General features: G+C 50.0%; 2 protein-coding genes across 3 annotated transcripts in view; one reads left to right on the top strand and one right to left on the bottom strand.

Annotated features, from left to right (window-relative positions):
- The window catches only part of sec63 (SEC63 homolog, protein translocation regulator), a 33620-nt gene extending 9262 nt beyond the window's left edge, over positions 1–24358 (top strand). Inside the window, exons 5-20 of one of the 2 annotated variants that reach the window (XM_071412448.1) lie at positions 2987–3048; positions 4663–4721; positions 5527–5577; positions 7608–7716; positions 7941–8035; positions 9361–9493; positions 12441–12533; positions 12924–13069; positions 14311–14458; positions 17309–17391; positions 17743–17820; positions 17914–18069; positions 19248–19409; positions 22519–22719; positions 23000–23104; positions 23529–24358. In XM_071412448.1, the coding sequence (XP_071268549.1) occupies positions 2987–3048; positions 4663–4721; positions 5527–5577; positions 7608–7716; positions 7941–8035; positions 9361–9493; positions 12441–12533; positions 12924–13069; positions 14311–14458; positions 17309–17391; positions 17743–17820; positions 17914–18069; positions 19248–19409; positions 22519–22719; positions 23000–23104; positions 23529–23666 (1819 nt within the window). In that variant the 3' untranslated portion in view covers positions 23667–24358. Of the gene's footprint in view, positions 1–2986; positions 3049–4662; positions 4722–5526; positions 5578–7607; positions 7717–7940; positions 8036–9360; positions 9494–12440; positions 12534–12923; positions 13070–14310; positions 14459–17308; positions 17392–17742; positions 17821–17910; positions 18070–19247; positions 19410–22518; positions 22720–22999; positions 23105–23528 lie in introns of both variants that reach the window. The other variant, XM_071412447.1, reaches the window with a different exon arrangement.
- Positions 24359–24703: 345 nt separating this feature from the next.
- LOC139583851 (basic proline-rich protein-like) lies at positions 24704–26704 on the bottom strand. The gene is made up of 2 exons (XM_071415397.1): positions 26420–26704; positions 24704–26140 (listed from the first exon to the last, which is right to left on the bottom strand). The coding sequence occupies exons 1-2, from the start codon at positions 26702–26704 to the stop codon at positions 24704–24706; spliced, it is 1722 nt and encodes a 573-aa protein (XP_071271498.1).
- Positions 26705–27021: the final 317 nt, after the last annotated feature.

Raw genomic sequence — 27021 nt, 5'->3', positions numbered from 1 at the left:
CTCACGCTGAGCAGCACTCCCCCCTACTGTATTACCTCACGCCGAGCAGCACTCCCCCTACTGTATTACCTCACGCTGAGCAGCACTCCCCCTACTGTATTACCTCACGCTGAGCAGCACTCCCCCTACTGTATTACCTCACGCTGAGCAGCTCTCCCCCTAATGTATTACCTCACGCTGAGCAGCTCTCCCCCTACTGTATTACCTCACGCTGAGCAGCACTCCCCCTACTGTATTACCTCACGCTGAGCAGCACTCCCCCCTACTGTATTACCTCACGCCGAGCAGCACTCCCCCTACTGTATTACCTCACGCTGAGCAGCACTCCCCCTACTGTATTACCTCACGCCGAGCAGCACTCCCCCTACTGTATTACCTCACGCTGAGCAGCACTCCCCCTACTGTATTACCTCACGCTGAGCAGCACTCCCCCTACTGTATTACCTCACGCTGAGCAGCACTCCCCCTACTGTATTACCTCACGCCGAGCAGCACTCCCCCTACTGTATTACCTCACGCCGAGCAGCACTCCCCCTACTGTATTACCTCACGCCGAGCAGCACTCCCCCTACTGTATTACCTCACGCCGAGCAGCACTCCCCCTACTGTATTACCTCACGCTGAGCAGCACTCCCCCTACTGTATTACCTCACGCTGAGCAGCACTCCCCCCTACTGTATTACCTCACGCCGAGCAGCACTCCCCCTACTGTATTACCTCACGCTGAGCAGCACTCCCCCTACTGTATTACCTCACGCTGAGCAGCACTCCCACCTACTGTATTACCTCACGCTGAGCAGCACTCCCCCTACTGTATTACCTCACGCTGAGCAGCACTCCCTCTACTGTATTACCTCACGCTGAGCAGCACTCCCCCTACTGTATTACCTCACGCTGAGCAGCTCTCCCCCTACTGTATTACCTCACGCTGAGCAGCACTCCCCCTACTGTATTACCTCACGCTGAGCAGCACTCCCCCTACTGTATTACCTCACGCTGAGCAGCACTCCCCCTACTGTATTACCTCACGCTGAGCAGCACTCCCACCTACTGTATTACCTCACGCTGAGCAGCACTCCCCCTACTGTATTACCTCACGCTGAGCAGCACTCCCTCTACTGTATTACCTCACGCTGAGCAGCACTCCCCCTACTGTATTACCTCACGCTGAGCAGCACTCCCCCCTACTGTATTACCTCACGCTGAGCAGCACTCCCCCTACTGTATTACCTCACGCTGAGCAGCACTCCCCCTACTGTATTACCTCACGCTGAGCAGCTCTCCCCCTACTGTATTACCTCACGCTGAGCAGCACTCCCCCTACTGTATTACCTCACGCTGAGCAGCACTCCCCCTACTGTATTACCTCACGCTGAGCAGCACTCCCCCTACTGTATTACCTCACGCTGAGCAGCACTCCCCCTACTGTATTACCTCACGCTGAGCAGCACTCCCCCTACTGTATTACCTCACGCTGAGCAGCACTCCCCCTACTGTATTACCTCACGCTGAGCAGCACTCCCCCTACTGTATTACCTCACGCTGAGCAGCTCTCCCCCTACTGTATTACCTCACGCTGAGCAGCTCTCCCCCTACTGTATTACCTCACGCTGAGCAGCACTCCCCCTACTGTATTACCTCACGCTGAGCAGCACTCCCCCTACTGTATTACCTCACGCTGAGCAGCACTCCCCCTACTGTATTACCTCACGCTGAGCAGCACTCCCCCTACTGTATTACCTCACGCTGAGCAGCACTCCCACCTACTGTATTACCTCACGCTGAGCAGCACTCCCCCTACTGTATTACCTCACGCTGAGCAGCACTCCCCCTACTGTATTACCTCACGCTGAGCAGCACTCCCCCTACTGTATTACCTCACGCCGAGCAGCACTCCCCCTACTGTATTACCTCACGCCGAGCAGCACTCCCCCTACTGTATTACCTCACGCTGAGCAGCACTCCCCCTACTGTATTACCTCACGCTCAGCAGCACTCCCCCTACTGTATTACCTCACGCCGAGCAGCACTCCCCCTACTGTATTACCTCACGCCGAGCAGCACTCCCCCTACTGTATTACCTCACGCTGAGCAGCACTCCCCCTACTGTATTACCTCATGCTGAGCAGCACTCCCCCTACTGTATTACCTCACGCTGAGCAGCACTCCCCCTACTGTATTACCTCACGCTGAGCAGCACTCCCCCTACTGTATTACCTCACGCTGAGCAGCACTCCCCCTACTGTATTACCTCACGCTGCACCTCCCCATTCACTGAACCTTCTTCCAGACAGGACAATGACAACAATAGAGACAAAACAAGATATACACACAGTTTTTACTTCATAACTATCAGCTCGATATGTGAGAATCGTAATAATCTAGTTAGCCTGCTAGTTAAACAGGCAAAAATGACCTAACACTAATGTTATTCAAGGGAGATGTACATTTGTTGTGGGTAGCTACCAATTCTTTGTGGGTAGCTAGCTAACAATTCTTCGTGGCTATCTGGCTAGCTATCAGTACTAGTAGCTAGCCAGTTAGCCCTATTGACTTATTATGGGCTCTACTCTAAGTAGGCAGGTAAACATGCCCATAATGATCACAGCATGTATTTATTAACGTATCAAGATATCAAATATTGTCGTCTGGCAACATATGAGATGTGAATAGGCAACGTTTCATTCCCGAGTGTATTTGCTCTCGTTTCAGCTCAAATAATGGCTGCCATTTTGATTTCAAGGACATTTGCGTCATATTTTTTTTGTTGTTGAAGCTTTCATCGACGCATGTCCGAACGGAGTATGCAATTCAGAAGGCCCCTCTGTGCGCCGTGTGGCATACTTTGATTTGGACTCGTACTCCCGACCTTCCATCGTTCCCCCGGTTTGCGTGCTCGGAGCACGGCAGTATGCATTTTGAGAAACACCCAATGTGTTTGCTTCATCTAGTAATATTTCTTCCTTCCGACCCTTTTTTCCCCCAGGCTAACCAATGACGAGTCGAGACAGAACTGGGAGACCTACGGCAACCCAGATGGTCCAAGAGGTACATCTAGTCAACAACCCGGTTCAACTTCTCAATGTTATAATATTTTAATAATAATTTCATTGATGCTACGTCCCAAGCGTGTCTCCTTCCTAAAAGTGTGCACTTGCTCCACCAATCCAATGCTTTTAGACTATTGAACACTTCGGAGGGAAGGAGATGGTGGAGCGACACGCACCTCTGGACTCTAATTCAGGCCTGCGGGTGGTTTGGCTAATACAAATAAAATAAATATGTGTTTTTCACAAAACCGTGAAGAAATTTGAATGGACCTACGTATTTAGTCTCTTCACTCTTCACTTCCAGCTTGATAAGTCATTGATAAGTCTCTTCACTGTGTCCAGCTTGATAAGACATTGATAAGTCTCTTCACTGTGTCCAGCTTGATAAGTCATTGATAAGTCTCGTCGCTGTGTCCAGCTTGATAAGACATTGATAAGTCTCTTCGCTGTGTCCAGCTTGATCAGTCATTGATAAGTCTCTTCACTGTGTCCAGCTTGATCAGTCATTGATAAGTCTCGTCACTGTGTCCAGCTTGATAAGTCATTGATTGTCTCTTCACTGTGTCCAGCTTGATAAGTCATTGATTGTCTCTTCACTGTGTCCAGCTTGATAAGTCATTGATAAGTCTCTTCACTGTGTCCAGCTTGATCAGTCATTGATAAGTCTCGTCACTGTGTCCAGCTTGATAAGACATTGATAAGTCTCGTCACTGTGTCCAGCTTAATAAGACATTGATAAGTCTCTTCACTGTGTCCAGCTTGATAAGACATTGATAAGTCTCTTCACTGTGTCCAGCTTGTTAAGTCATTGATAAGTCTCTTCACTGTGTCCAGCTTGATAAGTCATTGATTGTCTCTTCACTGTGTCCAGCTTGATAAGTCATTGATTGTCTCTTCACTGTGTCCAGCTTGATAAGTCATTGATTGTCTCTTCACTGTGTCCAGCTTGATAAGTCATTGATAAGTCTCGTCGCTGTGTCCAGCTTGATAAGACATTGATAAGTCTCTTCACTGTGTCCAGCTTGATCAGTCATTGATAAGTCTCGTCACTGTGTCCAGCTTGATAAGTCATTGATAAGTCTCTTCACTGTGTCCAGCTTTATAAGTCATTGATTGTCTCTTCACTGTGTCCAGCTTGATAAGTCATTGATAGTCTCTTCACTGTGTCCAGCTTGATAAGTCATTGATAGTCTCGTCACTGTGTCCAGCTTGATAAGTCTTTGATAAGACATTGCTAGTCTCGTCACTGTGTCCAGCTTGATAAGTCATTGATAGTCTCGTCACTGTGTCCAGCTTGATAAGTCATTGATAAGACATTGCTAGTCTCGTCACTGTGTCCAGTTTGACAACAGTCATCTAAATCAAAGCTAGACAGTCAGGGAGCATCAAAAATTCCAAAAGCGATGGATAGAGGGAAATGTTTTTGCTCATTTTGATGGCGTGGAAATATAATCATTTTTAAGTGTGACCCTCCGGACCTCGTTGAAGACCGAATGTGCCCCCCTTCCCGGGACAAAATTAGTTTGAAACCCCTGGTCTAGTTCCATTTAAACAATCTACATTTCATGTCTCCTCCTTTCTCCTCTTCCTCCTCCTCTCCCTCCTACTCCAGCCACTAGTTTTGGCATCGCTCTGCCTGCGTGGATCGTAGACTCCAAGAACTCTATGCTGGTATGTATTTCTCCTGTTAGGTTTTATCCACCTGTTGTTTATACATTACTGAGTTAACAGATCTCTCCCTCACCCCCTCTCTCTTTGTCTCTCCTCTCCCTCTGTCTCTCTCCCTCACTCCCTCTCTCTCTGTCTCTCTCCATCACCCCCTCTCTCTCCCTCACCCCTCTCTCTCTCTCTCTATCACCCCCTCTCTCTTTGTCTCTCCTCTCCCTCTGTCTCTCTCCCTCACTCCCTCTCTCTCTGTCTCTCTCCCTCACCCCCTCTCTCTCCCTCACCCCCTCTCTCTGTCTCTCTCCCTCACCCCCTCTCTCTCCCTCACCCCCCCTCTCTCTGTTTCCTCTCTCTTTGTCTCTCCTCTCCCTCTCTCCCTCAACCCCTCTCTCTCCGTCTCTCTCCCTCACCCCCTCTGTCTCTCTGTCCCCCTCTGTCTTTCTGTCCCCCTGTCTCTTCCTCTCTCTGTCTGTCTCTCTCTGTCTCTCTCTCTCTGTCTCTCTCTGTCGCTCTCTCTCTCTCTCTGTCTCTCTCCCTCTGTGTCTCTGTCTCTCACCCCCTCTCTGTCTCTGTCTCTCACCCCCTCTCTGTCTCTCTCTCCCTCTGTCTCTCTCTCTCTCCCTCTGTCTCTCTGTCTCTCACCCCCTCTCTGTCTCTCTGTCTCTGTCTCTCACCCCCTCTCCCTCTCTCTCTCCCTCTCTGTCTCTCTCCCTCCCTCCCTCACCCCCTCTCTGTCTCTGTCTGTCTCCCCCCCCCTCTCTCTCTCCCTCTCTCACCCCCTCTCCCTCTCTCACCCCCTCTCTGTCTCTAGGTATTGCTGGTCTATGGTCTAGCCTTCATGGTCATCCTACCTGTTGTTGTGGTAAGAGACCTCTGTTACCATAGAAACTCAGATCTGTGTGTTGCTTGGGCAATACACCAGTATACGGTATAAACGGTGTATTTCAAAAAATACTGATGGAATGATTTTCAATACCGTCTCGTGGGCGGTGCGTGCTACGCCACTGCTTAGAACTATAATAAATATGTCTCAAATGATTTCCAGCTCAGGGCTCCAGCTTTGCAGCTGGTTTACTAACTTGCTAGCTAAGTGGCTAGCTAAGTGGCTAGATATTAAGGTCAAGGCTGCAGTCCAAACACGTTATTTTTTTAACGTGGGGGATCTAGTCGAAACCGGATGCAGTTTGTTTGCCATCTTAAGTGGAAGTCCAGTTCACTGATGTTGGACCCCTCGGCCCTTGGTTCAGCTCGAGGGAGCGAGGGAACATCTTTGGTCACTGGCGAGATCGATATGACCCGCAATTCAATGCAAACTGTAGTCACATGTCAAACTCTGGTGGCCGTGAAGTGTCAAATGTAATCAAGGCTGCATTTTCGGCATGTCAGAAAAAAGTATGAAGCTAGCTTGCTAAAATAAATAAATATATATATATATATATACAGTGGGGCAAAAAAGTATTTAGTCAGCCACCAATTGTGCAAGTTCTCCCACTTAAAAAGATGAGAGAGGCCTGTAATTTTCATCATAGGTACACTTCAACTATGACAGACAAAATGAGAAAAAAAAATCCTGAAAATCACATTGTAGGATATTTAATGAATTTATTTCCTCTCTCATCTTTTTAAGTGGGAGAACTTGCACAATTGGATGCTGACTAAATACTTTTTTGCCCCACTGTATACACACCTACACACACACATTGATTTTAGCGTAAATTGGCTTAGTCTCATAGTGAGGAGCCTATAATACGTTGCTAGATTCATAAACATATTTTTTTGCAATTCTGAAATATATTGGAATAAATGACCAAACTATAAAACTAGCTAGCCGGCAATGGGTAACTGTAGCTAGCTAGCTACCTGACAGAAGTGCTGGCTAGATACGTTAGCTTACTAGGTACATTAATACTGTAGCTAGCTATCTGACAGGAGTGGTGACTAGATACGTTAGCTTACTAGGTTTAGGGCAGAGGGGTTTAGGGGCTGAGAGGGGTTTAGGGGTCGAGAGGGGTTTAGGGGCCGAGGGGGGTTTAGGGGCCGAGGGGGGTTTAGTGGTCGAGAGGGGTTTAGGGGCCGAGAGGGGTTTAGGGGCCGAGGGGGGTTTAGGGGCTGAGGGGGGTTTAGGGGCTGAGAGAGGTTTAGGGGCTGAGAGAGGTTTAGGGGCTGAGAGAGGTTTAGGGGCTGAGGGGGGTTTAGGGGCTGAGAGAGGTTTAGGGGCTGAGAGGGGTTTAGGGGCTGAGGGGGGTTTAGGGGCTGAGGGGGGTTTAGGGGCTGAGGGGGGTTTAGGGGCCGAGGGGGGTTTAGGGGCCGAGGGGGGTTTAGGGGCCGAGGGGGGTTTAGGGGCCGAGGGGGGTTTAGGGGCCGAGGGGGGTTTAGGGGCCGAGGGGGGTTTAGGGGCCGAGGGGGGTTTAGGGGCCGAGGGGGGTTTAGGGGCCGAGGGGGGTTTAGGGGCAGGGAGAGGTTTAGGGGCTGAGGGGGGTTTAGGGGCCGAGAGGGGTTTAGGGGCCGAGGGGGATTTAGGGGCCGAGGGGGGTTTGGGGGCCGAGGGGGATTTAGGGGCCGAGAGAGGTTTGGGGGCCGAGAGAGGTTTGGGGGCTGAGAGGTTTAGGGGCTGAGTGCTATCTACTTTGAGTTTGAAACGCAGCCCAAGCTTCTTGATGACAGCGGAGACGTTCAACCCCTTCCTGGATCAAAATCCCTGCTGCCTAAATTGTTTTGTGCGTCTCCCAAAAAAGAAGCTTATTATTATATAAACGGAAACGGTATGCAAATCTGAGTACCCGTCAACAACTAACCAATGGTACAGAAACGGTATGAGAAACCTCCCAACCCTCGTTTCTGCTCTTCTCTAGTTCCTTCAATCTTTCCTCAACTCTCTCTTCTCCACCTCAGGGTACGTGGTGGTATCGGTCTATACGTTACAGTGGAGACCAGATACTGATCAACACAACACAACTCTTCATGCACTTTATGTACAAGACGCCGAACATGAACATGAAACGTGAGTTAACAAACCTGACCGCAGTTTAAAGGGATACTTCACCCAAATTATAAAATGACACATTTTGTTTTCCTTACCATGTAATCAGTCTATGGACCAGGTGTGACAACAAACCTTTGGCTTACGTTACCTGGCCACTGTTTCCAAATGCTAACTTTTCTTTGTGGCACAAATGGAATTAGCCAATGGTGCTGATATTATCGTTTTTCACGCTTCATGTGTAGGGTTATCCATGGTGTTGACGGCTGCATTCGAGTTTGACCCCCGCAGCAACAAAGAGGCCACCATACGACCCACGGACAACATCCAAGTACCACAGGTAAAGTAGTGCCTGTCGTTCTGTCTGCCTGTCGTTCTGTCTGCCTGTCGTTCTGTCTGCCTGTCGTTCTGCCTGCCTGTCGTTCTGCCTGCCTGTCGTTCTGTCTTAGGGATGCAAACTAGTCACTTTTTGTCTATTATAAAGGCTGTCGTGGTAACAAGTGTTCTATTGTTAAGGCTGTCGTGGTAACAAGCGTTCTATTGTAAAGGCTGTCGTGGTAACAAGTGTTCTATTATAAAGGCTGTCGTGGTAACAAGCGTTCTATTATAAAGGCTGTCGTGGTAACAAGCGTTCTATTGTTAAGGCTGTCGTGGTAACAAGCGTTCTATTGTAAAGGCTGTCGCGGTAACAAGCGTTCTATTGTAAAGGCTGTCGTGGTAACAAGCGTTCTATTGTAAAGGCTGTCGTGGTAACAAGCGTTCTATTGTAAAGGCTGTCGTGGTAACAAGCGTTCTATTGTAAAGGCTGTCGTGGTAACAAGCGTTCTATTGTAAAGGCTGTCGTGGTAACAAGCGTTCTATTGTAAAGGCTGTCGTGGTAACAAGCGTTCTATTGTAAAGGCTGTCGTGGTAACAAGCGTTCTATTGTAAAGGCTGTCGTGGTAACAAGCGTTCTATTGTAAAGGCTGTCGTGGTAACAGGCGTTCTATTGTAAAGGCTGTCGTGGTAACAAGCGTTCTATTGTAAAGGCTGTCGTGGTAACAAGCGTTCTATTGTAAAGGCTGTCGTGGTAACAAGCGTTCTATTGTAAAGGCTGTCGTGGTAACAGGCGTTCTATTGTAAAGGCTGTCGCGGTAACAAGCGTTCTATTGTAAAGGCTGTCGTGGTAACAAGCGTTCTATTGTAAAGGCTGTCGTGGTAACAAGCGTTCTATTGTAAAGGCTGCCTGTCTGTCTACGTGTGGGTCTCTCTGCCTGCCTGTCTGTCTACGTGTAGGCCTCTCTGCCTGCCTGTCTGTCTACGTGTGGGTCTCTCTGCCTGCCTGTCTGTCTACGTGTGGGTCTCTCTGCCTGCCTGTCTGTCTACGTGTCGGTCTCTCTGCCTGCCTGTCTGTCTACGTGTGGGTCTCTCTGCCGGCCTGTCTGTCTACGTGTGGGTCTCTCTGCCTGCCTGTCTGTCTACGTGTGGGTCTCTCTGCCTGCCTGTCTGTCTACGTGTCGGTCTCTCTGCCTGCCTGTCTGTCTACGTGTCGGTCTCTCTGCCTGCCTGTCTGTCTACGTGTCGGTCTCTGCCTGCCTGTCTGTCTACGTGTCGGTCTCTCTCTCTCGGCCTCTCTCGGCCTCTGTCTCTTCTCGGTCTGTTAAACCTCTCCCTGTCTCTCTCTAGCTGATCCGTGAGTTGGGGAACATCAACGTGAAGAAGAAGGAGCCTCCGTTCTGCTACCCGTACAGTCTTAAGGCCCGGGTCCTGGTGTTAGCTCACCTGGCACGCATGGAGGTCTCAGACGACATTGAAGAGGGTACGACACACCGGGCTGCTACGGTAACCGTATTACCGCCACACCGACGGTCACGAGTCATGAAGGCAGTCAAATTCCACGTGACCATTTAGTCACGGTAATTAGTCTTCTCCAAGCTCTGATGTCGCTGATGGCCATTAGTAGTCTACCAAACTTCCTACCTGCCTGGTACTCAGCACTCTATTGTCCCTCTAATCACTCTGACATCAATACAAATGTGATTGGATAATCTAATCAAACACTTCATGAGAGCCCATGAGCTCATGTTGCGTAACATTTATATAGGCTGTGCAATTGTGTGATAAAACAGAGTGATGGCCTCTATTAAAAAGAGGAGGATCCCATCAGCTTTCTATAGGCCAGGCCTACAATATTTTTTTCTCAACTTTCCTAATATTCAGCACATTGCTTGTCTTTACAACAGGAGTATAGCCTACCTGGCTGGCATGAACATGGACCACGGGAAAAGCATCCTCCATTCACTATTTTTATTAATTTCATTTATTTAATCTTTATTTAACTCGGCAAGTCCGTTAAGAACAAATTCTTATTTACAATGACGGACTACCAAAAGGCAAAAGCCTCCTGCGGGGACGGGGGATAAAAAAAATATATATATATATATATACACAGACAGAGAACAAAAGATGCATCACGACAAGAGAGACTACACAAGGCTACATAAAGAGACCTAAGACAACATAGCATGGCAGCAACACAACATGACAACGACATGGCAGCAGCACAAAACAGGGTACAAACATGATTGGGCACAGACAACAGCACAAAGGGCAAGAAGGTAGAGACAACAATACATCACACAAAGCAGCCACAACTGTCAGTATGAGTGTCCATGATTGAGTCTTTGAATGAAGAGATTGAGATAAAACTGTCCAGTTTGAGTGTTTGTTGCAGCTCGTTCCAGTCGCTAGCTGCAGCGAACTGAAAAGAGGAGCGAACCAGGGATGTGTGTGCTTTGGGGACCTTTAACAGAATGTGACTGGCAGAACGGGTGTTGTATGTGGAGGATGAGGGCTGCAGTAGATATCTCAGATAGGGGGGAGTGAGGCCTAAGAGGGTTTTATAAATAAGCATCAACCAGTTGGTCTTGCAACGGGTATACAGAGATGACCAGTTTACAGAGGAGTACAGAGTGCAGTGATGTGTCCTATAAGGGGCATTGGTGGCAAATCTGATGGCCAAATGGTAAAGAGCATCTAGCTGCTCGAGAACACCCTTCCCTGCCGATCTATAAGTTATGTCTCCGTAATCTAGCATGGGTAGGATGGTCATCTGAATCAGGGTTAGTTTGGCAGCTGGGGTGAAAGAGGAGCGATTACGATAGAGGAAACCAAGTCTAGATTTAACTTTAGCCTGCAGCTTTGATATGTGCTGAGAGAAGGACAGTGTACCGTCTAGCCATACTCCCAAGTACTTGTATGAGGTGACTACCTCAAGCTCTAAACCCTCAGAGGTAGTGATCACACCTGTGGGGAGAGTGCGTTCTTCTTACCAAACCACATGACCTTTGTTTTGGAGGTGTTCAGAACAAGGTTAAGGGCAGAGAAAGCTTGTTGGACACTAAGAAAGCTTTGTTGTAGAGCATTTAACACAAACTCCAGGGAGGGGCCAGCTGAGTATAAGACTGTATCATCTGCATATAAATGGATGAGAGAGCTTCCTACTGCCTGAGCTATTTTGTTGATGTAAATTGAGAAGAGGGTGGGGCCTAGAGTCGAGCCTTGGGTTACTCCCTTGGTGACAGGCAATGGCTGAGACAGCAGATGTTCTGACTATATACACTGCACTCTTTGAGAGAGGTAGTTAGCAAACCAGGCCAAAGACTCCTCAGAGACACCAATACTCCTTAGCCGGCCCACAAGAAGGGAATGGTCTACCGTATCAAAAGCTTTGGCCAAGTCAATAAAAATAGCAGCACAACATTGCTTAGAATCAATGGCTATGATGACATCATTGAGGACCTTTAAGGTTGCAGTGACACATCCATAACCTGAAACCAGATTGCATACCAGAGAGAATACTATAGACATCAAGAAAGATAGTCAGTTGATTATTGACAAGTTTTTCCAACACTTTTGATAAACAGGTTAAAATAGAAATAGGCCTATAACATTTAGGATCAGATTGATCTCCTTTAAATAAAGGACGAACCGTGGCTGCCTTCCAAGCAATGGGAACCTCCCCAGAGAGGACAGACAGGTTAAAAAGGTCAGAGATCGGCTTGGTGATGATAGGTGCAGCAACCTTAAAGAAGAAAGGGTCTAAACCATCTGACCCAGATGTTTTTTAGGGGTCAAGTTTAAGGAGCTCCTTTAGCACCTCGGACTCAGTGACCGCCTGCAGGGAGAAACTTTGTAGCGGGGCAGGAGAAAAAGAGGGAGGAGCATTAGGGATAGTCACATTAGAAGGGTCGCTCTGTGGCCTCTCGCTCTGTGGCCTCTCGCTCTGTGGCCTCTCGCTCTGTGGCCTCTCGCTCTGTGGCCCGCCCTCTCGCTCTGTGGCCTCTCGCTCTGTGGCCCGCCCGCCCGCTCTGTGGCCTCTCGCTCTGTGGCCCGCCCGCCCGCTCTGTGGCCCGCCCGCCCGCTCTGTGGCCCGCCCTCTCGCTCTGTGGCCCGCCCGCCCGCTCTGTGGCCTCTCGCTCTGTGGCCTCTCGCTCTGTGGCCCGCCCGCCCGCTCTGTGGCCTCTCGCTCTGTGGCCTCTCGCTCTGTGGCCCGCCCGCCCGCTCTGTGGCCCGCCCTCTCGCTCTGTGGCCCGCCCGCCCGCTCTGTGGCCTCTCGCTCTGTGGCCTCTCGCTCTGTGGCCCGCCCGCCCGCTCTGTGGCCCGCCCTCTCGCTCTGTGGCCTCTCGCTCTGTGGCCTCTCGCTCTGTGGCCTCTCGCTCTGTGGCCTCTCGCTCTGCGTCTCACTCTCTCTCTGTGTGTTACAGACCAGAGGTTTGTGGTGAGGAAGAGTCCAGCTCTGCTCCAGGAGATGGTCAACGTGGGCTGTCAACTCACCATGATGGCCAACAGCAGAGGAGGTACACACACACACACACACACACACACACACACACACACACACACACACACACACACACACACACACACACACACACACACACACACACACACACTGTCAACTCACCATGATGGCCAACAGCAGAGGAGGTACACACACACACACACACACACACACACACACACACACACACACACACACACACACTGTCAACTCACCATGATGGCCAACAGCAGAGGAGGTACACACACACACACACACACTGTCAACTCACCATGATGGCCAACAGCAGAGGAGGTACACACACACACACACACACTGTCAACTCACCATGATGGCCAACAGCAGAGGAGGTACACACACACACTTGACCTAAGTGACACAGATGCGTGCTGACCTGTGTGTGCAGGGTTCCACGCCCCCAGGCTGGTGTCCATAGAGAACTGTATGAAGCTGACCCAGATGATCGTCCAGGGTCTTCAGGAGTCCAAGTCTCCTCTGCTGCAGCTTCCTCACTTTGAGGAGGAACACCTCCGGTACTGCGTCTCCAAGAAGGTACCGTCTCCCAGACAACCGTCTCCCAGACAACGTGTGGCTCTGTATACAAGGCCTCTTTCTCAATTCATCTTTCCTCGATTCCTTACGTCCTCTTTTCTCACCTTCTCAAAACCCCATTGGAGGGAAAATGTCTGAGGGGAGGGACCTTGGATCTTGTCGTCCAATAGAGTTGAGAAGGATGCAAGGAGATAGGATGTGAGAAATTGCAGTAAGACCAGGAGCCATAGCATACTAACTCCCTATACCCGCCCTCCAGTATAAGGTGTGTTACTATGGTTACCAGTATTAGGTGGTAACCATTACAAGGTGTATTATGGTATGGTAACTATAGTAACCTCTCCCCAGTACAAGGTGTATTATGGTATGGTAACTATAGTAACCTCTCCCCAGTACAAGGTGTATTATGGTATGGTAATTATAGTAACCTCTCCCCAGTACAAGGTGTATTATGGTATGGTAACTACAGTAACCTCCCCAGTTTAAGGTGTATTATGGTATGGTAACTATAGTAACCTTTCCACAGTCCAAGGTGTATTATGGTATGGTAACTATAGTAACCTCTCCCCAGTTTAAGGTGTATTATGGTATGGTAACTATAGTAACCTCTCCCCAGTACAAGGTGTATTATGGTATGGTAACTATAGTAACCTTTCCACAGTCCAAGGTGTATTATGGTATGGTAACTATAGTAACCTCTCCCCAGTTTAAGGTGTATTATGGTATGGTAACTATAGTAACCTCTCCCCAGTACAAGGTGTATTATGGTATGGTAACTACAGTAACCTCCCCAGTACAAGGTGTATTATGGTATGGTAACTACAGTCACCTCCCCAGTTTAAGGTGTATTATGGTATGGTAACTATAGTAACCTTTCCACAGTCCAAGGTGTATTATGGTATGGTAACTATAGTAACCTCTCCCCAGTACAAGGTGTATTATGGTATGGTAACTATAGTAACCTCTCCCCAGTACAAGGTGTATTATGGTATGGTAACTACAGTAACCTCCCCAGTATAAGGTGTATTATGGTATGGTAACTATAGTAACCTCTCCCCAGTACAAGGTGTATTATGGTATGGTAACTATAGCAACCTCTCCCCAGTACAAGGTGCATTATGGTATGGTAACTATAGTAACCTCTCCCCAGTACAAGGTGTATTATGGTATGGTAAACTATAGCAACCTTTCCCCAGTACAAGGTGTATTATGGTATGGTAACTATAGTAACCTCTCCCCAGTACAAGGTGCGTAGCCTGCAGGACCTGGTCAGCCTGAAGGACTCGGACCGTCGGAGCATGCTCCGTTTCCTTGGCGAGGAGAAGTATGACGAGGTTATGGCCGTGCTCGCCAGCTTCCCGTCCATCACCATGGATACCAAGCTGCAGGGTGAGATCACGCCCCTTCTCTGGAGTTTGTGTTTGTATTCACTCAATTTTAGTTCCTGCAGGCTGTCCCAACAGATACTGGCATGAAACCGTATCTAACAGGCTGTCCCAACAGATACTGGCATGAAACCATATCTAACAGGCTGTCCCGACAGATACTGGCATGAAACCATATCTAACAGGCTGTCCCAACAGATACCGGCATGAAACCATATCTAACAGGCTGTCCCGACAGATACTGGCATGAAACCATATCTAACAGGCTGTCCCAACAGATACTGGCATGAAACCATATCTAACAGGCTGTCCCAACAGATACTGGCATGAAACCATATCTAGCAGGCTGTCCCAACAGATACTGGCATGAAACCATATCTAACAGGCTGTCCCAACAGATACTGGCATGAAACCATATCTAACAGGCTGTCCCGACAGATACTGGCATGAAACCATATCTAACAGGCTGTCCCGACAGATACTGGATCTAACAGGCTGTCCCAACAGATACCGGCATGAAACCATATCTAACAGGCTGTCCCAACAGATACCGGCATGAAACCATATCTAACAGGCTGTCCCAACAGATACCGGCATGAAACCATATCTAACAGGCTGTCCCAACAGATACCGGCATGAAACCATATCTAACAGGCTGTCCCAACAGATACTGGCATGAAACCATATCTAACAGGCTGTCCCAACAGATACTGGCATGAAACCATATCTAACAGGCTGTCCCAACAGATACCGGCATGAAACCATATCTAACAGGCTGTCCCGACAGATACTGGATCTAACAGGCTGTCCCAACAGATACCGGCATGAAACCATATCTAACAGGCTGTCCCGACAGATACCGGCATGAAACCATATCTAACAGCCTGTCCCAACAGATACTGGCATGAAACCATATCTAACAGGCTGTCCCAACAGATACTGGCATGAAACCATATCTAACAGGCTGTCCCGACAGATACTGGCATGAAACCATATCTAACAGGCTGTCCCAACAGATACTGGCATGAAACCATATCTAACAGGCTGTCCCAACAGATACTGGCATGAAACCATATCTAACAGGCTGTCCCGACAGATACTGGATCTAACAGGCTGTCCCAACAGATACTGGCATGAAACCATATCTAACAGGGTGTCCCGACAGATACTGGCATGAAACCATATCTAACAGGCTGTCCCAACAGATACTGGCATGAAACCATATCTAACAGGCTGTCCCAACAGATACTGGCATGAAACCATATCTAACAGGCTGTCCCAACAGATACTGGCATGAAACCATATCTAACAGGCTGTCCCAACAGATACTGGCATGAAACCATATCTAACAGGCTGTCCCAACAGATACTGGCATGAAACCATATCTAACAGGCTGTCCCGACAGATACTGGCATGAAACCATATCTAACAGGCTGTCCCAACAGATACTGGCATGAAACCATATCTAACAGGCTGTCCCAACAGATACCGGCATGAAACAGTATCTAACAGGCTGTCCCAATAAATAATAAGATATTATTTTTTCTCAGGGGAAAACCTGTTGTCTTCTGTTCTCTCTCCTGTCCTGGACTGTGTTACTACAGTCTCGTCTCTAACCTGTTGTCTTCTGTTCTCTCTCCTGTCCTGGACTGTGTTACTACAGTCTCGTCTCTAACCTGTTGTCTTCTGTTCTCTCTCCTGTCCTGGACTGTGTTACTACAGTCTCGTCTCTAACCTGTTGTCTTCTGTTCTCTCTCCTGTCCTGGACTGTGTTACTACAGTCTCGTCTCTAACCTGTTGTCTTCTGTTCTCTCTCCTGTCCTGGACTGTGTTACTACAGTCTCGTCTCTAACCTGTTGTCTTCTGTTCTCTCTCCTGTCCTGGACTGTGTTACTACAGTCTCATCTCTAACCTGTTGTCCTCTGTTCTCTCTCTAGTCCTGGACTGTGTTACTACAGTCTCGTCTCTAACCTGTTGTCTTCTGTTTTCTCTCTAGTCCTGGACTGTGTTACTACAGTCTCGTCTCTAACCTGTTGTCCTCTGTTCTCTCTCCTGTCCTGGACTGTGTTACTATAGTCTCGTCTCTAACCTGTTGTCATCTGTTCTCTGTGTTACTACAGTCTCGTCTCTAACCTGTTGTCTTCTGTTCTCTCTCCAGTCCCGGACTGTGTTACTACAGTCTCATCTCTAACCTGTTGTCTTCTGTTCTCTCTCCTGTCCTGGACTGTGTTACTACAGTCTCGTCTCTAACCTGTTGTCTTCTGTTCTCTCTCCTGTCCTGGACTGTGTTACTACAGTCTCATCTCTAACCTGTTGTCTTCTGTTCTCTCTCCAGTCCTGGACTGTGTTACTACAGTCTCATCTCTAACCTGTTGTCTTCTGTTCTCTCTCCTGTCCTGGACTGTGTTACTACAGTCTCATCTCTAACCTGTTGTCTTCTGTTCTCTCTCCTGTCCTGGACTGTGTTACTACAGTCTCGTCTCTAACCTGTTGTCTTCTGTTCTCTCTCCTGTCCTGGACTGTGTTACTACAGTCTCGTCTCTAACCTGTTGTCCTCTGTTCTCTGTGTTGTTACTACAGTCTCGTCTCTAACCTGTTGTCTTCTGTTCTCTCTCCAGTCCTGGACTGTGTTACTACAGTCTCGTCTCTAACCTGTTGTCTTCTGTTCTCTCTCCAGTCCTGGACTGTGTTACTACAGTCTCGTCTCTAACCTGTTGTCTTCTGTTCTCTCTCCTGTCCTGGACTGTGTTACTACAGTCTCGTCTCTAACCTGTTGTCTTCTGTTCTCTCTCCTGTCCTGGACTGTGTTACTACAGTCTCGTCTCTAACCTGTTGTCTTCTGTTCTCTCTCCAGTCCTTGATGATGAAGACAGCAATAACATCACAGCTGGATCCATCGTCACGGTTACAGTCACCCTGACCAGGAAGAGGATGGCGGTAAGGGAGGGATGGAGGGAGAGAATGGATCTGTTATTCAGTGTGTTTGTATGGTCTAATGTTAATAAAGCCACATTTTTAAATGTTTAACAAATATTAGTATTGTTTTTATACTTCCAAGGGGTTTTAAATAGTTAAATGATCCTTTGTGTGACCTTCTAAAAACAATTCTAAATAGCTTCGTAAACCCCGTCGGCTTAGTGTAGAGGACTAAACATAGCAAATGATTCGCACCTATGTATTCAATATGTCACTTTAGCTACTGTGTGTGGGTGTGTGTCTCGTCTCTCTCTGTGTGTGTCTGTGTGGTGTGTGTGTGTCTGTGTGGTGTGTGTCTCTCTCTGTGGGTAGGAGGTGTTTGAGAAGGAGCAGAATGTGACACCGTGTCTCGGAGTCGGAGAGGAAGCCAGTACAGAGGATGCTGCCACGGTACGCACCGTCTGAACACACACACACACACACACATTTGACAACGCAACGACTGATAACATAACTTGTGCGTCACCTGTTTGTGTGCAGCAGGGAGACGCCAGTAAAACCAAAGCCAAGGTGTGGCAGAACAAGACGAAAGCAGCCAAGAAAACCAAGCAGTCCAAGAAGAAGAAACTCACCAAGAAGAAGCCCCTCCCGCTGCCAGCAGCCAAGGCCAAACAGGCCAATGGGAGCGCGCCAGGAAGTGTAAGCAGCCAATCAGAGAGTCCATCCAATCGGATTGTTGTGTTTTAATTAATAACTGTAGTCACAAGGGCGTTTCGGCCTCAAGTCGTCTTAACTTCTTTTACTGCCAGTACCAGACCTGGATTTAAGTACTATTTAGAGTATTTCATGTTTTAACAGATATAATGCCAGTACCAGACCTGGATTCAAGTACTATTTAGAGTATTTCATGTTTTAACAGATATAATGCCAGTACCAGACCTGGATTCAAGTACTATTTAGAGTATTTCATGTTTTAACAGATATAATGCCAGTACCAGACCGGGATTCAAGTACTATTTAGAGTATTTCATCTTTTAACAGATATAATGCCAGTACCAGACCTGGATTCAAGTACTATTTAGAGTATTTCATGTTTTAACAGATATAATGCCAGTACCAGACCTGTATTCAAGTACTATTTAGAGTATTTCATGTTTTAACAGATATAATGCCAGTACCAGACCGGGATTCAAATAGTATTTAGCGTATTTCATGTTTTAACAGATATAATGCCAGTACCAGACCGGGATTCAAATACTATTTAGAGTATTTCAGTTACTTTGAAAAACATTTCAAAGTATTTGAAATGATAAACTAAGTGGTTCGAGCCCTGAATGCTGATTGGCTTACAGCCGTGGTATATCGCACCTTATTCCACGTATGACAAAGCATTTATTCCCAGTCTTTGAATCCCGTTGGTTACCTAGTTTACAATAGCAGAAGGTTCTCAAGGGTTAGTGGTATATGACCAATATACACCACGGCTAAAGGCTGTGTCCAGGCACTCTGCGTAACGCGTAACAACAACCCTTAGCCGTGGTATTTTGCCCGTGTACCACACCCCCTCGGGCGTCTATTTCATAAATATTCAAATACACAGTTAAGTGTGGGTTTGTTTTTTTCAAACACAGGTATTTAAATACTCATTATGCATTTGACCCGAGGTCTGTTTGGTCGTTGGGGTATTTTAAATATGTAAAAAAATACTTTCAAACACTTCAAAAATATGTAGTTCATTCATTATTTGAAAATACCCAAATACTCAGAAAAATATATTTTCAAAATAATTAAAAATGCATGTATTTAAACCCAGGTCTGGTGTATAAACTAACCAATCGGTGTCGAGTCTGCTTTATTGATGCCTGTTTGTGTTTCAGGAGGTGGTTGCCGTGGCGAAGGAGGACGAGGAGGAAGGGTCAGACAAAGGCAGCGAATCAGAGGAGGGCGAGGGTAACAAAGATTCTCCGAGCGAGAGAGATGAGGAGAGTGACAAACAGAGCGACACGGAGCAGGATGAGATCGCCGGGGACGACGAAGAGGTCAGACACCAGTGTGTGTGTGTGTGTGTGTGTGTGTGTGTGTGTGTGTGTGTGTGTGTGTGTAAAACTCCCCCGAGCACATTGGATGGGTAACCAGTCCTGGGCAGTGTCACACCTTTGCCCCAGTCCCAGCTAACACACCAGACTCCAGTAATCAACTAATCCTGATCCAGAATGTAATTAGTTTAATCAGGTGTGTTTGCTATCGATGGGGGAAACATGTGAACCACTCCGGCCCCCAGACGACTGCAGTTACCCATCTCTGAAGTAGGACATGACCTTTCCGAAGTAGAGGATGTGTTAAAACCTACAGGAGGGTGTCTCTCTAGGAACAGGGTTGGAGTTAAAACCTCCAGGAGGGTCTCTCTCCAGGAACAGGGTTAGAGTTAAAACCTCCAGGAGGGTCTCTCTCCAGGAACAGGGTTAGAGTTAAAACCTCCAGGAGGGTTTCTTTCCAGGAACAGGGTTAGAGTTAAAACCTCCAGGAGGGTTTCTCTCCAGGAACAGGGTTGGAGTTAAAACCTCCAGGAGGGTTTCTCTCTAGGAACAGGGTTGGTGTTAAAACCTCCAGGAGGGTTTCTCTCCAGGAACAGGGTTGGAGTTAAAACCTCCAGGAGGGTCTCTCTCCAGGAACAGGGTTAGAGTTAAAACCTCCAGGAGGGTTTCTCTCCAGGAACAGGGTTAGAGTTAAAACCTCCAGGAGGGTCTCTCTCCAGGAACAGGGTTGGAGTTAAAACCTCCAGGAGGGTTCCTCTCCAGGAACAGGGTTGGTGTTAAAACCTCCAGGAGGGTTTCTCTCCAGGAACAGGGTTGGAGTTAAAACCTACAGGAGGGTTTCTCTCCAGGAACAGGGTTGGAGTTAAAACCTACAGGAGGGTTTCTCTCCAGGAACAGGGTTGGAGTTAAAACCTCCAGGAGGGTCTCTCTCCAGGAACAGGGTTGGTGTTAAAACCTACAGGAGGGTTTCTCTCCAGGAACACGGTTCGAGTTAAAACCTACAGGAGGGTCTCTCTCCAGGAACAGGGTTGGTGTTAAAACCTCCAGGAGGGTCTCTCTCCAGGAACAGGGTTGGTGTTAAAACCTACAGGAGGGTTTCTCTCCAGGAACAGGGTTGGAGTTAAAACCTCCAGGAGGGTCTCTCTCCAGGAACAGGGTTAGAGTTAAAACCTCCAGGAGGGTCTCTCTCCAGGAACAGGGTTAGAGTTAAAACCTCCAGGAGGGTTTCTCTCCAGGAACAGGGTTAGAGTTAAAACCTCCAGGAGGGTCTCTCTCCAGGAACAGGGTTGGAGTTAAAACCTCCAGGAGGGTTCCTCTCCAGGAACTGGGTTGGTGTTAAAACCTCCAGGAGGGTTTCTCTCCAGGAACAGGGTTGGAGTTAAAACCTACAGGAGGGTTTCTCTCCAGGAACAGGGTTGGAGTTAAAACCTACAGGTGGGTTTCTCTCCAGGAACAGGGTTGGAGTTAAAACCTCCAGGAGGGTCTCTCTCCAGGAACAGGGTTGGTGTTAAAACCTACAGGAGGGTTTCTCTCCAGGAACAGGGTTGGAGTTAAAACCTACAGGAGGGTCTCTCTCCAGGAACAGGGTTGGTGTTAAAACCTCCAGGAGGGTCTCTCTCCAGGAACAGGGTTGGTGTTAAAACCTACAGGAGGGTTTCTCTCCAGGAACAGGGTTGGAGTTAAAACCTACAGGAGGGTCTCTCTCCAGGAACAGGGTTGGTGTTAAAACCTCCAGGAGGGTCTCTCTCCAGGAACAGGGTTGGAGTTAAAACCTACAGGAGGGTTTCTCTCCAGGAACAGGGTTGGAGTTAAAACCTACAGGAGGGTTTCTCTCCAGGAACAGGGTTGGAGTTAAAACCTACAGGAGGGTATCTCTCCAGGAACAGGGTTGGAGTTAAAACCTCCAGGAGGGTCTCTCTCTAGGACAGGGTTGGAGTTAAAACCTACAGGAGGGTCTCTCTCCAGGAACAGGGTTGGAGTTAAAACCTACAGGAGGGTCTCTCTCCAGGAACAGGGTTGGAGTTAAAACCTACAGGAGGGTCTCTCTCCAGGAACAGGGTTGGAGTTAAAACCTCCAGGAGGGCATCTCTCCAGGAACAGGGTTGGAGTTAAAACCTACAGGAGGGTATCTCTCCAGGAACAGGGTTGGAGTTAAAACCTACAGGAGGGTATTTCTCCAGGAACAGGGTTGGAGTTAAAACCTATAGGAGGGTCTCTCTCCAGGAACAGGGTTGGAGTTAAAACCTCCAGGAGGGTAGCTCTCCAGGAACAGGGTTGGAGTTAAAACCTACAGGAGGGTCTCTCTCCAGGAACAGGGTTGGAGTTAAAACCTCCAGGAGGGTCTCTCTCCAGGAACAGGGTTGGAGTTAAAACCTACAGGAGGGTAGCTCTCCAGGAACAGGGTTGGAGTTAAAACCTACAGGAGGGTCTCTCTCCAGGAACTGGGTTGGAGTTAAAACCTACAGGAGGGTATCTCTCCAGGAACAGGGTTGGAGCTAAAACCTACAGGAGGGTCTCTCCAGGAACAGGGTTGGAGTTAAAACCTACAGGAGGGTATCTCTCCAGGAACTGGGTTGGAGTTAAAACCTACAGGAGGGTCTCTCTCCAGAAACAGGGTTGGAGTTAAAACCTCCAGGAGGGTATCTCTCCAGGAACAGGGTTGGAGCTAAAACCTACAGGAGGGTCTCTCCAGGAACAGGGTTGGAGTTAAAACCTACAGGAGGGTCTCTCTCCAGGAACTGGGTTGGAGTTAAAACCTACAGGAGGGTCTCTCTCCAGGAACAGGGTTGGAGTTAAAACCTCCAGGAGGGTATCTCTCCAGGAACAGGGTTGGAGCTAAAACCTACAGGAGGGTCTCTCCAGGAACAGGGTTGAAGTTAAAACCTACAGGAGGGTCTCTCTCCAGGAACTGGGTTGGAGTTAAAACCTACAGGAGGGTCTCTCTCCAGGAACTGGGTTGGAGTTAAAACCTCCAGGAGGGTATCTCTCCAGGAACAGGGTTGGAGTTAAAACCTCCAGGAGGGTATCTCTCCAGGAACAGGGTTGGAGAGCAGTCTAGAGCAGTATAGACCAGGTATAACCCCCCCCCCCCCCCCCTCTCTCTCCACCCCAGGAGTGGGAGGCGCTGCAGCAGAGTATCCAGCGGAGGGAGAGGGCGCTGTTGGAGACGAAGTCTAAGGTCACCCACCCGGTCTACAGCCTGTATTACCCAGAGGAGAAACATGAGTGGTGGTGGCTCTACATTGCTGACCGCAAGGACCAGACTCTAGTCTCCATGCCATACCACGTCTGTACACTCAAAGACACAGAAGAGGTGAGAGAGAGAGAGTGTGTGTGTGTGAGATGCTCAACAGTTTCCTGTGTGTATCAAGAATGGTCCACCACCCAAAGGACATCCAGACAACTTGACACAACTGTGGGAAGCATTGGAGTCAACATGGACCAGCATCCCTGTGGAACGCTTTAACACCTTGTAGAGTCCCATGTCCCTGATGACTTGAGGCTGTTCTGAGGGCAAAAGGATGGAGGGGGGACACTTCAAGATTAGGACGGTGTTGTTTAATGTTTTGTAATGTGTGTTGTCACTCTGACAGGTGGAGCTGAAGTTCCCAGCGCCCTCTAAAACAGGAAACTACCAGTACTCTGTTATCCTCCGCTCTGACTCTTACCTGGGTCTGGATCAGATCAGGCCACTCAAGGTGAGACCTTACAACTCACCTGTGTGTCTGTCTGTGTGCGTGTGATATATTAGAAACTAAAGTGTTAAAAGTGAGAATAGGCCTGTTCCACCCATATGCTCTTACCAAGGTTTTACAGCCCACAGCTTTGACCTGCTACAGTAGTTATGTTACACTGTGTGGAGATATAGTTTGAAGTACAATAGGATTCAAACCAGCAGCTCATTTCTGTCTGCAGTCTCTGACTGTGTGTGTGTTTTGACTGTGTGTATTTTGACTGGTGTGACTGTGTGTGTTTTGACTGTGGTGTGACTGTGTGTTTTGACTGTGTGTTTTAACTGTATGTTGTAACTGTGTGTTGTGACTGTGGGTTGTGTGTTTTGACAGTGCCAGCTGGAGGTGTGTGTTGACTGTATAATTTAACTGTGTGTTTTGACTGCGCCAGCTGGAGGTGCACGAGGCCAAGGCGGTGTTGGACAACCACCCCCAGTGGGACATCCCAGAAACAGAGGAGGAGGACGAGGAACAGGAGGACAGTGACGGGATCGAGGAGAGCGAAGAGGAGGATGAAGACAACGACTAAACACACACACACACACATATAACCACACCCCAGGGCAGTTAGTACACACACAACCACCCTAGGGCAGTTTGTACACACACACCCACCCCAGGGTAGTTTGTACACACACACCCACCCCAGGGTAGTTAGTACACACACACCCACCCCAGGGTAGTTTGTACACACACCCACCCCAGGGTAGTTTGTACACACACCCACCCCAGGGTAGTTTGTATACACACCCATACTGACATGGACTGTGGACCTCCCTATCCGCCCCTCACATCCTTTTCTACGGAGACCTAGATTGGGTCGTGTCCTGACTTTAATGTTCACTTTCAGAGGACAGCTATCAATATATATATCCAGCCCTGTGTGTCTGTGTCTGTCTGAATGTGTGTGTGTGTGTGTGTGTGTGTGTGTGTGTGTGTGTGTGTGTGTGTGTGTGTGTGTGTGTGAATAAGCGAGAGAGAGAGAGAGAGTGTGTCTGTCTGAATGAGTGTGTGTGTGTGTGTGTGTCTGTCTGAATGAGTGTGTGTGTCTGTCTGAATGAGTGTGTGTGTCTGTCTGAATGTGTGTGTGAATAAGCGAGAGTGTGTGTACGCTCCTCTTTCACACTGTGGTCCAGCGGACTGGTTACTGAGGCTCTGTGTTTCCCCCAGGGGTGTGTAAACAACTTCCCTTATCAAAATAAATATCAGAAATGGACTCAATTGAAATCATGACATTTTGTTTTTGTTCGCAGTTTGAGTTTTCAACGTCACTCATTCCAAAACCCCCGTCCCCCAGAGTATGTACAGTAGTATAAAAGGTTTCACATAGAAATGTCAGTTTATAGATCTGTAATACTTCGTTGAAAGCAAGTCTGATATGTGATAGAAATAGCATTCTGTACGTTTCTATGCTTCCCGTACTTAAGTTTCTTTTTTGTTTTGTCTAATTACTTTTGGTTTTGGTTTTAAACAGCAAAATATTTAATATTTTTGGTTATTGAGTAGATATTTCACAGCGGTTTTAGACGGTACAATTACTCTCTACACTATAGATTGCTTGTTTTGTCACAAACTGAAATTAGGGGGACGCGGTGGACCGGTGGGGGCGCGGTGGACCGGACGACCGGGGGGACGTGGTGGACCGGGCGCCGGTGGGGACGCGGTGGACCGGGCGCCTGTGGGGACGCGGTGGACCGGGCGCCTGTGGGGACGCGGTGGACCGGGCGCCTGTGGGGACGCGGTGGACCGGGCGCCTGTGGGGACGCGGTGGACCGGGCGCCTGTGGGGACGCGGTGGACCGGGCGCCTGTGGGGACGCGATATACCGGACGACCGGGGGGACGCGGTGGACCGGGCGCCGTGGGGACGCGGTGGACCGGTGGGGACGCGGTGGACCGGTGGGGACGCGGTGGACCGGGGGGACGCGGTGGACCGGGCGCCGGGGGGACGCGGTGGACCGGGCGCCTGTGGGGACGCGGTAGACCGGGCGCCTGTGGGGACGGGGTGGACCGGGCGCCTGTGGGGACACGGTAGACCGGGCGCCTGTGGGGACGCGGTAGACCGGGCGCCTGTGGGGACGCGGTAGACCGGGCGCCTGTGGGGATGCGGTGGACCGGGCGCCTGTGGGGACGCGGTGGACCGGGCGCCTGTGGGGACGCGGTGGACCGGGCGCCGGGGGGGACGCGGTGGACCGGGCGCCGGGGGGGACGCGGTGGACCGGTGGGGACGCGGTGGACCGGGGGGGACGCGGTGGACCGGGCGCCGGGGGGGACGCGGTGGACCGGTGGGGACGCGGTGGACCGGGCGCCTGTGGGGACGCGGTGGACCGGGGGGGACGCGGTGGACCGGTGGGGACGCGGTGGACCGGGGGGGACGCGGTGGACCGGGCGCCGGAGGGGACGCGGTGGACCGGTGGGGACGCGGTGGACCGGGCGCCTGTGGGGACGCAGTGGACCGGGGGGGACGCGGTGGACCGGGCGCCGGGGGGGACGCGGTGGACCGGGCGCCTGTGGGGACGCGGTAGACCGGGCGCCTGTGGGGACGCGGTAGACCGGGCGCCTGTGGGGACGCGGTGGACCGGGGGGGACGCGGTGGACCGGGCGCCGGAGGGGACGCGGTGGACCGGTGGGGACGCGGTGGACCGGGCGCCTGTGGGGACGCGGTGGACCGGGGGGGACGCGGTGGACCGGGCGCCGGGGGGGACGCGGTGGACCGGGCGCCTGTGGGGACGCGGTAGACCGGGCGCCTGTGGGGACACGGTAGACCGGGCGCCTGTGGGGACACGGTAGACCGGGCGCCTGTGGGGACGCGGTGGACCGGGGGGGACGCGGTGGACCGGGCGCCGGAGGGGACGCGGTGGACCGGTGGGGACGCGGTGGACCGGGCGCCTGTGGGGACGCGGTGGACCGGGGGGGACGCGGTGGACCGGGCGCCGGGGGGGACGCGGTGGACCGGGCGCCTGTGGGGACGCGGTGGACCGGGGGGGACGCGGTGGACCGGGCGCCTGTGGGGACGCGGTGGACCGGGGGGGACGGGCGCCGGGGGGACTAGCCGTTCAACATCTGTCTTTCTAGGTTACTTCTATTATTTTGTAAATGAAAACGGGGCTCAACTGCTTATAGCTCTGTGGTCCGAAAATATCATGTATTTTGTAGTTCTGTTGGGAGAAAAATAACTATCTTTGGTGGCGAATATCAAGACTTATCGATAATTATTATTTACATTCGAGTGTAGTGCTACCTGTAACTGGGAGAGAAGGTTCAAATCAGACCGCTTTCATTACCACACGGTCCCTCATTACGACACGGTCCCTCATTACGACACGGTCCCTCATTACGACGCGGTCCCTCATTACGACGCGGTCCCTCATTACGACGCGGTCCCTCATTACGACGCGGTCCCTCATTACGACGCGGTCCCTCATTACGGCGCGGTCCCTCATTACGGCGCGGTCCCTCATTACGGCGCGGTCCCTCATTACGACGCGGTCCCTCATTACGACGCGGTCCCTCATTACGACACGGTCCCCCATTACCACGCAGTCCCCCATTACCACGCAGTCCCCCATTACCACGCAGTCCCCCATTACCACACGCAGTCCCCCATTACCACACGCAGTCCCTCATTACCACACGCAGTCCCTCATTACCACACGCAGTCCCTCATTACCACACGCAGTCCCTCATTACCACACGCAGTCCCTCATTACCACACGCAGTCCCTCATTACGACACACGCAGTCCCTCATTACGACACACGCAGTCCCTCATTACGACACACGCAGTCCCCCATTACCACACAGTCCCTCATTACCACACAGTCCCTCATTACCACACAGTCCCTCATTACCACACAGTCCCCCATTACCACACAGTCCCCCATTAC

The sequence above is a fragment of the Salvelinus alpinus genome, chromosome 8, assembly GCF_045679555.1.
Source record: "Salvelinus alpinus chromosome 8, SLU_Salpinus.1, whole genome shotgun sequence".
NCBI lineage: Eukaryota > Metazoa > Chordata > Actinopteri > Salmoniformes > Salmonidae > Salvelinus > Salvelinus alpinus.
This window is presented reverse-complemented; position numbering and strand designations above follow the sequence as displayed.

Coding starts and splice junctions, on each gene's coding strand:
- LOC139583851 (XM_071415397.1), bottom strand. CDS start 26,704: ATGGGGGACTGCGTGGTAATGGGGGACTGCGTGGTAATGGGGGACCGT. Junction 26,141..26,419: donor TCGTAATGAGGGACCGTGTG/GTAATGAAAGCG, acceptor GCGTCCCCACAG/GCGCCCGGTCCACCGCGTCC.